Raw genomic sequence first — 12,575 nt, 5'->3', positions numbered from 1 at the left:
TGAGATTTATCCATATTCAACGTCCACATCCACTTTCACAGCAACATCTACATCTACACCCACATCGCTCCATGTTTACCATTACAGGCGCCGGCGCCGCTGTGGGCCCGCTGCAGCCCGAATGAAGATGCAGCTGATGATTTACATCCGCTCTGGGCCTGATCGGGCCCGTCTCAGCGACAGACAGGCGCCTCCGGGCCCCCATCTCCTGATAAGCATGTGCAATGGATGCGCTCCGGGAAATTAACTCGATACCACTGTCAGTGCCACATCCTCACCTTGATCAAAAGACAGGCATCGCGCTCACAGATGATGCACACCGCCGCCTGGGAGAAGGGGTAAAACCCCAGAGCGACCTTGAAATGACTAGTTTAGTATGTGAGTGAGTACGAGTAATACATCTCGAAGGAGATCATACGCTATGTCCGTATACACGATCAGAGTTAATACTGTCGCAATGTCGGATATGTGTCAAGCGGATGGAACTTGATAGCCTTTGGACGTATTGAATTGTGTCCTGCTCCCTACTATAGGTGGAGTCCCCATTGGCCATTACTGTGACACGTACGCACTATGCACTCAACAGGCCCGAGCACTAGTAGCCGTCCCGGTAAAAGTGAATTGTGGTCGAAGAATTGCCGCAATAATGCCCTCCGAAGCGCCATTGCACGACATTGTGGCTGGCATAGGGGACACCTTCGCCCGGGAAGCAGCTCTCATCGATGATCATGAGTGGGTGCGGATGGAGAGCTTAAGGGTATTTTTGCCGTCCCGGAAGCTTGCTTTCGCATTGAGTGCTATCATGGGCCAAGTGTGTACAGGGTCCGGGTTCTCCGGGTGGCATATCCTCGAGGATAACCCGGCTCGACTGGACTACGTCAATAAGAAATAGACCTTGCAAAGTAGGTATTGAGTTTTGTTATTAATATGCAACGGTATTTTGAGTTGTCGTGGATGAGAAAATTCACCCATCTTGGTGCTGCTGCTAAGAGCGGTAGGATACATGGAATGGGAGAGGGAGAGGTAATGGACTCCGACTCCCTTGTCCGTCCGTGCATTCGTAGATAAGGTGTTGGGAAACAAGGTAAGACATTGTTGTCAAGTGGTGAAATACCCAAAAACTCGGTCCAGTCCAGACTCCACAGTCAATCATGCTTGAGACCCATACAAGCATAACTTTTAAGGATCTCATTCGTAAGTGATAAGAAACCAGCACCGAACACCTACGCGGCACAGCTTGATATACAGAAGATAAGAGGATCAGTGGCAAAAGATTAGATTCCGTAAGAAATGAAGGGATCCATCAGTTAATGCTTGGGAATATACCCATCGGTGAGAGTCAGAAATTCCAGACAAGCCGAGAGATAACACGTAGCTAGAGTGTCTTGATATGGTGCATTCCAAAGGGATTTTTTTCTGTCTTTAGAAGCCGGGCTTGGGATTTAATAGAGGAAACGATGGTGACGACGACACATGCAGATGGACAGATGATGATGACTCTGTAGTACGCGGCATATGATCCCGGGAAGAGACAAGAAAATTACTCATGTGAGGAAGACGAAAAGTACTGGTTAGCGAGGATCACCGTGACGATCAGAGAAGGGCATAGAGAGAAAGTTGGGGAATGAATAATAATAAGCTTGCTAGAAAGGTGCAGGTGATGGAGTGATAATGATATGAGACTCTCAAGGAGAGGCAGCGCACAGAGGGAGCGTGCATGTACATTGGAGATAGTAGAGACTGTGGAGAAATAATAACAAGAGAGGCATGCATGGCAGGATAACAGTCGGGAGGAATGCGGTTCAAGTTCGCAAGGGAAGCAGGTCATGCCTGGTGGGTGACGGGAAATGCCGAGGCCAGTTTGTCTTATTTACACTGGTTAGCGGAGTGACTTCCCCTTGGTGACCACGTTCGCTCCTATTCTCTCTTTGCTCCCAACTCTCGACTGCTCTTAATTGCACTCAGTCGACGTCGGCAAAGATGATGCTCGTCCAACTCCCAGCAATGGACGCTGTCTCTGTCTCCGTCCCCGCCTTCCCGTCCCTGCCCTCCTTCAACCTCGGCGTCGCCCACACCCTCCTCAAGCCCACCACCTGGATTGTTGTTCTCGCTACCCTTGTCGTCCTTTCTAGTATACGAGCCGCCCTCCTCTATGTACGCCCCCCAACATGGACAGAAGGCCGCAAGAGGGTGTCTTTTGTCGCTATCGCAAAACAGGAGTCCGGCTCCACATCAGTGGGAGCGTCCTCACCGGCATCGGAATCTCGGTCTCAGCCAGGGCGCGAAAAGCCCTCTTCCAAGGCCTCAGAACCAGCACAGACAGACAGCAAGAAGACAAGCTCATGGCTTTGGGGCCTCGTGAAATGGGACAGCCTCCCAGCTGCTCCCCCGCGATCAGAGCGTGGAGGTTGGCAAGCACCGTCGACGCCGCAGATGCAGCAGACAAGACGGCCAGGGCCTGCATTCGACCATCCTCGTTCGTCCTGCGCTTTCCTCGTGTCGTGTGCACTGATCTTATCTCTTGTTTCATACAGTACCAGCTCTCTATGATACCCAAGTACCCGCGTCCATGGCCAAGATGATCATGTCTCGACATACATTCCGCCGACCAGCATCTCGTCCACCACCTGTGCGCGCCACCAATGTGCCTCAGTATCAGCGGAGAACACCGAGTATGGTTTAGAGCCCTCATGCTTTGTCCCTATCAAGACAAGAAATAAACGACTTTTTTGACATTACATTACTCCTATTCCGACAACGAACTTTTCGACGACCTTCGAACGCATGAACCACTCATGATAACAAATTTTTAAATTCAAGAACACCCAATTCCACCCTTGCTCTTCACCCCGTATCTTTCCTCATCGCCTCCCTCCGTGAACACAGCCATGCCAAACACAAAAGAATTCCGAACCAGGCTATCTATTCTCCGCGAGTGCGGCTTAGAACCTAGATGATTCTTTTCTTCCTCTTGATGATTTACTCTTTGGCCATCTTCAGTTCTTGAAGCTCTGTTTCAAGCGTTTCGTTTGTGTCCTCACCCTTCTCCATCTTCTCCTGGCCCCTGGGTTTTAAATTTACAGCCTGGTCCGCCATTTCGTGACTGTCACACGATCACACAAGCCGATCACGTTGTGTTATGTTACCCATTCGATCACGTCACTTCTGGTCACTTCGCCGTCTTCTTTTCCCCGATCTGTCGTATTCAATGGATCCAGACTGTGCGGTCCTTATGGTGCAATCCTTCCTTGTCGCAACACCTGGTGGTCATTGGGAAACAGTCCATTTCGCCTGAATCTATGCCTCATGATACAGCGCGGCGCTCAAAATTGGACCTACCTGACATATGCACGCCTTGGCCTCTTTCTCTTCCCTTCTGCTGGCCCCCATCGATATCATTATTTTATCCTATCCTATCCCAACATCGTGTCTTACTCTCGGTCCTGTGTGCGCCTTTTTATTCCCATCACATCATCTCAGTGATTCCCCCATCATCGATCATCATCATTTTCACCAAGGTTGCTTGCGTGGTATCATTATTTCTTCTGTTCTTCTGCCAGTTTACCCCCTCCCAAATCCATTACCCAGCTTGCCAAAATTTTTATTATGTTTGTTTTACCCCTCCCCTTATCCCAACTCCAACCTCCCTCGCGCTTATTTACTTTTCCCCCGGACGCTTTTTTTTATTCCCTTTTCTATTCCAGAATAGAGTGAACCTAAAAAAAGTGCAAATGTCTCTTCTTCGTTTTGTTGATTCCACGGTTTCTATTATTTATTCCTCCCTCTTGTTTTGTATGTAGTCTGCATTGATTCCATCCATCCATCATCATCAATTGTCATCGTCATTATTAGCTTTTTATCTCTCTTTTTTTATCATTACATATCATACTTCTTGTTTGGACACTCTCTGCATGCTCCCTTTTCACCGGTTTGCGTTCGTGTTGCGATACACACGGCGTTCGCTATTTGCGGTGAGCGGATGCTTTTAAAATTTTAAAATCTTTGGTTTGCTGGCTTTCCCTTTTTTTTTCTTTTTTTGGTTTGTCGTATTGCTTGTTTGTTTGTTTTGAGCTTCGTTTCGATCATACGCTATCTTTACTTTCGCATTCCTCTTTTTCGTTTTCATGGCATCTTAATAGTCGGTTTCGTTTCGTTTTTTCTTACTTTTCATATTTCCTTGGACTTGGATTTGGTTTAGTTATGGGGTTGGGTGTTGATGCGTGATGGTGACGGTGATTGATGATGATGATGATGATGATTTTCTATACCATGGATTATTGGGGATACAACTCGACTGGACCTTTTGTTTCTGATTGTTGGGAAATAGGAATGGGAAGCTCATGGTGATGGTGGTAACGATGATGATATGGTCCGTGGGGCGTACACGCACGCAGAGCAGGGTCGCGGACGGCCTGCCAATTCACACACACAACTTCAAACTTTCAAGGTCTCTCAAGTCCAAGCCGCAGCCGCAGCCCGCAGTACAACGTACAACGTACTTGCGTCGCGTACACTACTTGCGACGCGCGCACGATTTTACACAATTTATCCGAATTGCGATGGTGTTTACGTTCCCCTTGGTCGATATCTTTACGGTATCCGCTGCTGCGCCTCGCAACTAGCATGGACGATGACATCAAGCGCAGCGCAGCGATTCCGGGCTTGTGCGTGCCAAGACAGAGGAGGTGGGTAGGAAGATGCATGTGATGATTGATTGGCTGGGAGGTTGGGAGCTAGGGGATGGATGGCGATGCGCAACGGGCGGCTAGTGCTGTACGATCACATGTCACTCAGATGGCTTTTGGGCGCTATCCATACCGTATTATATCATATCTCACAAATCGCCAGTTCTATTCGACCTCTTCATTTGGCGTTTTTGTTAGTTTTTGGCACTAGCGAGGCCGAGTTTGCATGTTTCTTTCGCTCTCCTTGTTTTTGTTTTTGTTTTGATGATGGCGAATGGGTATGGGCGATGGGTATGGGCGATGGGATGTTACGAAGGTTTATTCTATGTTGCATAACATAACATAAACATACCTTATTGCACTGCATCTCCGGATTCATTATTAGACGACATTTGATGTTTCTTTTTGCTTTTTGCTTTCTGGCATATATAAGAATCAAGTTTAACAAAGTTTTTTGTAATTGTGGGTGTGACTCTGAGTTGTGGGTTATGGATTTGTTCGAGGTAGACTCTGATGGGGAATGATGATCCAAAGGTGGGGTGGAGTGGAGGCCGTAACCCACATTTGAAAATTTGATTGTTGCTATGATTGTAGGTCCTTAGGGTCACTGCGCCCATACCCCGAATATCCAAAGTGTGGGGGAATTAAACCAGTAATAAGCAAAGGAAGGCCTCTTGAAACGCACCTATACAATCCTCGTTTTGCCATCTCCAAAGCCGGTACGATTGAACAATGAAAGTGACTCTGATTAGACGAATTTGGTACACCGAGTGCGAGGTGGGGAGAAGGATGAACACAGAAAAAATATAACCAATGTCTTTTCAAGACGCAGAGGTAAGAGAAGGGATGGGTTATGGGTGGGGAGTTAAATGGAAGAGAAGTGAAAGAGTAGTAGTAGTCCAGCCTAAGGCGAATATACGAAGCCTTGCGGGTAAGTCAAGTCGTGTATTATTTTGTATGGCCAGTGAAATTGTGCACTGCAGCTTGGATGACTATGTAGCTCGCTGCTCTCCCAGAGTACAAAAAAGCCTGTCTTTTTTTACTTTTTACTTTTCCCAAGATTTTTGTTGGGGAGTAGGTAATACTGGTATTTTCGGAAGGCTGCCTGATAGTTCCCATTAGGTTTTGACGATTTGCAAATTGCCAGCCCGTGCATTGAACAAACAAGTTGAAAGGAGAGCAAGTATCCTGAACAGGCTTTTGATAAATCCGTCAGGTCAAACCGAAAAGAACCTCCAGGCAAATATGAACGTGAACGTGAACGCGAACCCGACAAAAGGACAAAAGTCAAAGTCCGCGGCCTCTAGCAAGCTGCAACACGCAGACGTAGGTAACGGAGTTCTTGGCTTCAACATTATATGCAGAAGCCCGTTCATACCATAGGTTCAAGTTGCTGGCTTCTTTGTTAAAAGATTATCGATACCTTCTGCTATCCCGCCGACGTGTGCGTATTTGATGACCGTGAACGTCGTGTCCCGATGATGTGCCAACCTTGACCCCATGCACGATATTAACCTCCTGAGTCCGAAAGCAAGTGGGGTCCCTGTAGGCTGTGAGTGCATCCATGCTGCTTACCTTCAGGCTTCTCCATACCGCAGAAACTTGATGGCGATGAAGCTGGTGATGAATGTGGTGTGAACACAGGAAATCGTTGTGCCATGACAATGATGATGATGGTTCATATTATGATTCCTTAAAATACTCCTGGACACGTCAAGCTTCAACTTTCAAGCTATACTTGAGTGAACACTGAGTACTGAGTTCGAAAATTCCGAGTCGGGGCCTCGGCAGAAGACCAATGCATTGAATTACACCTGAGCATGTCACCCGCATCCAATTTCACATACTGTCTATATTGCTGGGTGGAATGTTACGCTACAATGTAAGTACCTACGTACCTTGTTTTTTCTCCGTAAAGCTGACTCGGCACGCTGAATCTTGTTTCAGAGAGTGTATAAAATATGTGAACATTCTGTTAATGGCATGACCCTGCTACACGTTCGATTCCAATTCAGAATGAATCCCTTGTATTCGTACATGGAACAACGCAACGCAACGCACTGTGCTTCATGACGGCCTTCTCGCTGCGCTGTAAGAAAGATGACAGCTCCGTATACGTAGGCATCTCATCTTCGCCAATATAAATCACCGACCCCATGTTCGATTCGTTAATACGGATCAGAAAGAAAAATAACGATGATAGATTCATCATGGACTTTGAGTGTAATTTTAGTCCATTCCTCCGGGATGTTCCAGGACCCAGAGTGTCAAATGAGTGAGGTGCTGGCTCAGAACTAGGAGGAGATGGATCAGCGTTTAGGAGAGATACATACGTCCACTAATTAAAGTACGCTAGACGCACTCCACTCCATGAACAAGCCTGCAGTCATCAATACACAGGATGACACTCCATTGCGACGATAATGCATAATAGTACATATGTCGCAATAATTCATACTACACGGATGAATTAAGCCGTCAAGTAGTGGTATTTGGGATGCTGCAGGCTGGATCAAAGAAGCTCTTCACCAAGTGACGACATGTTCGACAATGCCCAGGGACACCTCCCCTTCGCACGTCGCACGCTTATAAGACGCGTGAAAGTGAACTTTAATTCAGGTCCCCTGTGACGACGCCAGTCACCAGTGCGCTGAGAATAGGTTACGGAAGATAAGGTACCCATGATCTGTCTGAGCAAGCTAAAGTAAAGGCACCTTGAAGCCCCTCTATACGCCGTTATAGCCGCGCGCCATATATACGCCGCGCCAATTGCTTTTTGCGCGATTCATAGCCGCAACATCGCCTAACGTCATTATATGCGCTACGTCAGATTATATTCAGCTTGCAAGTAGCACTGCTGGGAAAGACTAAGTAGGACACATACATATACAAGTGGCAACTGATAATGCAGCGCAGCCTTGTAACAAGGTTTCATAGCTCACAATGCGATTGTGTCTGGCCAAGGTGTGCATTCGAAACACTCCATATGCCCCACGTACTCGGAAAGTTGTAGTCATTCATTGCCCTTGGATATGTGTCACAAATATAAGATATGGGTGGGAGCAAAAAAAAATTTCGTGCACGTATGACGCCTATGCAGCCCGCACTTTATCCTCATCAATGCGGCTATCCAAGGCCATTGCGCATGCAGAGCTGCCTTTTGTACACTGGCGTACATCTGCCAGCTATTGGTTCCGGCCAAAATGATCTACGCGCGCGCAGATAGCATGCCAATTGAGACTGTTGCCTGGACCAGAGTCTAAATATGCCTGCACTTGACGTGGAATTCACCAGCAAATGGATGGCACCACAGCGAGTCTGCACAAAGGCTTGGACATGTCGCGGACGTGCGGGTGACAAGGCAAGTAAAGACGTCCTTAGGAGGCGTATCTGTATCGCAGGCGTGCCATTGTGACAAGGCGTCGGAGATTGGGTTACATACCTACCTAGCTTGACGAGTGGGATGCATTTCGCGCAGAGTCTAGTCCCAGCTGCACTTCCATGTCGAGTTTGAACCAAAGTAAGTATGTCGCAATGCGGAGCAGCTTTCACTCTAGATAACGGTCGCCTAGATATGATAACCCAAACGAAGCAGAAGCCGGTGTACAAGGCCAAAAGGAGGGCGATAGACCGCGGGGCGAGGAAATGCCCCAGAGCGGGACGAGTATGGCTAGGTAAAGGCTATTGGAAGTTAAACCAGCGTCGTTGCAGCGTTCTAGAATGGATGGAATTTGCCGGAGTGCCGAGGGGTAGACGGAGTTGTGCGACTTTTTTTTCACGGCGACGGAGAGTCATAATGCACACCTCGCTTTTGCGAATCCCGCAGAACAGATAGGCCTAGTCCGGAGGAGGAGCCTCTTTGAGGTTATTCGCCTGGGTGAGCGGTTGTTGGTGAGATTAGAACATATGCCGTTGTTTTGTCAAGAGCATGTGTCGAGTTTAACCCGATTTGAAGTGGAGGTCGTTTGTTGAGGACAGCCTCAAGGCCAAAAAGAAGGGGATTACATAATGTCATTAAAGTCAAAAATGGAACAAGGCCGACTTTGGCTGTCGAACAATCACGGCAAGTGACAGGCTTTTGAACAGTCTCTCTTCTTTATGGCGAGCAGCGAGATCTCAAATGGCTGCCTTTTATCCAATACCATCACTCTTTCCCTCCGCCCCCCCTTTCCCCCTCCATGCGAGCCATTCCCCATGAAATATGGCTCCACATCGCCCACTTTCTCCCCGCCCTCGTCCTCCAGGATCTCCTCACCGTCAACAGCGCCTTCTTCCAGCTCGCCATGGACTGTCGCTATCGTCAGATGAGCTTTGCCTACCTCGACAACAGGATGCTCAGGAGATTGGCGCGTCTCAAGTACTCCCCTTTCACTCTCATCTCCTCCTTGACACCCTCTAATCTGCCTGTCCAGGGATCCGCTCGTGGCGAAGCGCGTCCGCATACTCCACGTCTATCCTGGCTTTCTGAAGGAGGCTCTTGACAAAGAAAGACACGACCCCGAGCCAATTCTCCGGCGTTCGTTGCGGGACAAACTCGTCGACATCGCCAATCTGGTTCTCGAACCAAAGCGGCCAACAAAGCACCCCCGCATACGGCTTCTGCGGACACTAAAGCGGGCGGAGGATGTCGTCCAACTTATGCTCGAAGTCCTCAGCGGGCTGCCAAACGTAACCGACTATTACGTGACATGGTGCGGGATGCCTTCCATCAGCGCGACCGCTGTCCCCTTCCTATCCACCGTCTTCCAGGGAAATCTTCGGAAACTCTCTCTGGACCTATCCCTGGAGAATATGCGGAACCTCTTGACCCCGTCCTTCAAAGTCGACAACCTGCAAGAGCTGCAGCTGACCATCCATTCCGAAAATATTGATTCCGTCTGGGAACGAAACGAGATATTGACCGCACACCTCGCTCCAGCAATAAGCCGCCTTCGCTCAACTTTGAGAATACTTATGATTCAATCATGGGAACCAGCAGACCTATCTCCCTTGCTTTGCGCCGTTAAGCGACTACCAGCCTTGGAGCAGCTAGTCATCGCCGTCCCTGTCGAATCGACTCACCTAGGAGACCCCAGGGGCCTCGCACAATTCTTATCTGTCCACCGACTTTCTCTTCGAACACTATGTCTGCGCGCCACCCAAATCGGAGGGCGTGGGCTGACCCCGGATCTTGTGTCATTCGATACCTGGATCAGGTCTGCAATTAATGGTGTCAATCTACCCAAACTGCGTGTCCTCGATATCAGCTCAAATCTCTTCCCCGTATACACTTCGTTATCATGCCTTTCCCAATTTGCGTCGACTATCACCTCTTTGTCTCTGACAGGCTGCTATCGGACTTTTGATGATGTGGAGGAGGTCGTTAGCATGCTCTCAGGCCGGAAGCAGGGTTTGAGCCGTCTACGCATCGGTCTCGTTTCACTGTCGCCTCAGCTCATCGATATAATTTCAACCAAGCTTTCTCAACTTCACCGACTGGAACTAGTCGTCAAATACATTCTGCCTCACGCATGGGATTGCCCAGAGTTCACTTCAGTCGTTACGGGTGCCGGCCAGCAGGCGGAACAGATCGTATGTACTATGATTTGCTCTTTGCGTCGTATATTGAAAAAGTAAAGACTAATATCAACCCTTTTCAGGATTTATTCTTATCCGAAATGAGTACCAGGCAATACTCACATTGGAACCTTGAACACATGTCTGTCTTGGCGGATTTCCTGCCGTACAGGCCTCATTATGAGTCACTTCTTGAACAGGTTTTCATGCGCTGCATACCGTCCATCAGAACCTTTACCTAGTAGGATAGTCAGTTGCTTTATACTATCCATCTGGCGCCGCAGAGTCTGCAGCCCAGCCACCCCAGTGACCCCACCCACTCGCGAGTCATTCGTGAGACCCCTACACGCCAACGCATTTTTTCTATGCCTACCAGATACTGATGTCCATCCAACAAATCAGTCGTATATACAAGCATGGAATAGCGATGGCATTTTTTTTAATGACGACAACAACCACCACCGCCGGTCACAGACAAAATTATCTAACTTGGTGGACATGGTTTATTTTTGCTTCGATTCATTTGTAATTAATAAATAGTCGACGCGGAAAAAATGCCTAGAACGTATTCGTCATCCGTCAATGCGTTGCGTTGTTATGTTTTTCGTCGTTTTCAATTTCGAGGTTAATGAAAGGCTTTCCCAGGTAGGACTTATTGACATCAAATATGACTCCTTTCGTTCGCGGTGCGTGGACCAGGTCCCGCACTGACACTTTTAATAGCGCTGTTCCGGTTCTGGGAAACGACTTTGCGAATATGTCATTCCAGAACAGTGTATGCGGATTCAGCGGACTAGACCATTTGCGGATTTTTGGTCAGTAAGCAAACCCTATCAAACTCAATGGACTGTAGTAGGCAGATCTTACTGTGTGGATCTTGCGCCTGCTTTTTTGGGCTGCGTGGTGCTGGTGTTCTCTGTGCGAACGATACACTTTTTAAACGCGTGTTTAGATTTGGCTACAGCCTCAGCCTGCCGGCGAGCAAGCTTTGGGTGATGGAAATAGACGTGTTTTGCTCCAGATTCAAGTACAGGCACACCGCCTGATTCCTCCGCAAGGATATCTGACTTGGAGTGCTTCTGCGGTGCAGACGGCGACGCGACTAAAATTGGTTCATCGACATCGGATATACGGACGGGTTCATCATCATGCGCGTCCCTTTTGATTTTGACCTTTTTCGTTGGGCGTTCAACTTCAAGTACGTGTACGTCATGTGCATGTTGAGCTAGGAGACTATCCTCGTTTCCGAGACGTCTCTTTCGTTGATTAGCAGGTGCTGCTGGTGCCACAGCAGAGTCGCAGTCACGGGCCAGCGGCAGCAGCGGTGACTTGAGTGGCGAGCCTTTTCGTGCTGTCTCACGCTGTGCGCGGACGGATTTGTGGGCCTCTGGGACGATACTAATACTAATAGGAGGTTCCAATATGCGTATTCTAGCTTCGTCGAATCCTGCTGTAAGACATATAAACCATTGATATATGCGCCCAAATGTTCTCGCGCATATACACACACCGTCAAGCGTGTATTCCGCGATAGGCATAATGAAATCCTCGATAACGCAAAGGGTGACCCAACAGGCGTGGCGCACCTGCCAACGAAAGAGCAAAAAAAAAGTGGCTAACGATTAGGGGCGGCGTTGCTGGCATCGTGATAGGTTGTGTGAATTGATTGACATACTATTAAGGACCGGGAGAGGAGTCTAGCGTCCCGCAGGAGATTAGAAATAAATTATCAGCACACACACACACGTAGGATGACTTGATGGAGAGGAGAGCTGCTCAACTCATTGAGCCATGGATCATCCATCCCGTAACAGAAGAAGAACTGCGCCTTTCGAAAATCTGCCTCTGTATGCGTTAGCGCCCCTCCATTGTTGACTTTTGGAGGAGAATAGCGTTAGAGATATAAGGACGCAAGGAAAAACCATAGACTCACCCCACAGCTGTCGAATTGAACGAGGGACCAGTGGACTGAAGCACGCTTAATGATTCATGATAAGAATGTCAGCTGGATGGCAGCGAAGTCTGAAAGATGCTCCAAGGTTCACCCAAGCCTGAGAATAACATAAAGGTAAATATATTCCAAGCTTCTGACAGAGTGAAGGAGCACAAGAAGGTTCAGTTGGTTTCTGAAGGGCAAATCTTGTTCGTAACAGTTTACGTTCGAATTATGGATGGGGCATCTTGGACCAACTGACAACGGTGACTATTTGGGACCAACAACTTCTAAATTCCGAATGGGGAAATGCCTGCTTTGATGTATTGAACAAAGGACCTAAAACCAAGCAAAGACGACCTAAAAAGTGAGATGCAAGGTCCATACACCGTTGGAAAAAA

At 48.2% G+C, this 12,575-nt stretch overlaps 3 protein-coding genes across 3 annotated transcripts; 2 read left to right on the top strand and 1 right to left on the bottom strand.

The window, feature by feature from the left end:
• Positions 1–2,004: 2,004 nt before the first annotated feature.
• Positions 2,005–2,683, top strand: JR316_0007855 (uncharacterized protein; the record flags this gene model as incomplete). Its single annotated transcript, XM_047893577.1, has 2 exons — positions 2,005–2,476; positions 2,535–2,683. 2 exons carry the CDS (start codon positions 2,005–2,007, stop codon positions 2,681–2,683), a joined length of 621 nt encoding a protein of 206 aa, XP_047746892.1.
• A 6,180-nt stretch (positions 2,684–8,863) lies between these two features.
• Positions 8,864–10,483, top strand: JR316_0007854 (uncharacterized protein; the record flags this gene model as incomplete). The annotated part of the gene is made up of 3 exons (XM_047893576.1): positions 8,864–9,042; positions 9,098–10,256; positions 10,325–10,483. The coding sequence occupies 3 exons, from the start codon at positions 8,864–8,866 to the stop codon at positions 10,481–10,483; spliced, it is 1,497 nt and encodes a 498-aa protein (XP_047746891.1).
• A 621-nt stretch (positions 10,484–11,104) lies between these two features.
• On the bottom strand, positions 11,105–11,779 carry JR316_0007853 (uncharacterized protein; the record flags this gene model as incomplete). The annotated part of the gene is made up of 2 exons (XM_047893575.1): positions 11,105–11,691; positions 11,752–11,779. The coding sequence occupies 2 exons, from the start codon at positions 11,777–11,779 to the stop codon at positions 11,105–11,107; spliced, it is 615 nt and encodes a 204-aa protein (XP_047746890.1).
• Positions 11,780–12,575: the final 796 nt, after the last annotated feature.

This window comes from Psilocybe cubensis, chromosome 7 (genome assembly GCF_017499595.1).
Source record: "Psilocybe cubensis strain MGC-MH-2018 chromosome 7, whole genome shotgun sequence".
In the NCBI taxonomy this organism is placed as follows: Eukaryota; Fungi; Basidiomycota; class Agaricomycetes; order Agaricales; family Agrocybaceae; genus Psilocybe; species Psilocybe cubensis.
The sequence above is the reverse complement of the archived record's forward strand: the minus strand, read 5'-3'. Positions and strand labels throughout refer to the sequence as shown.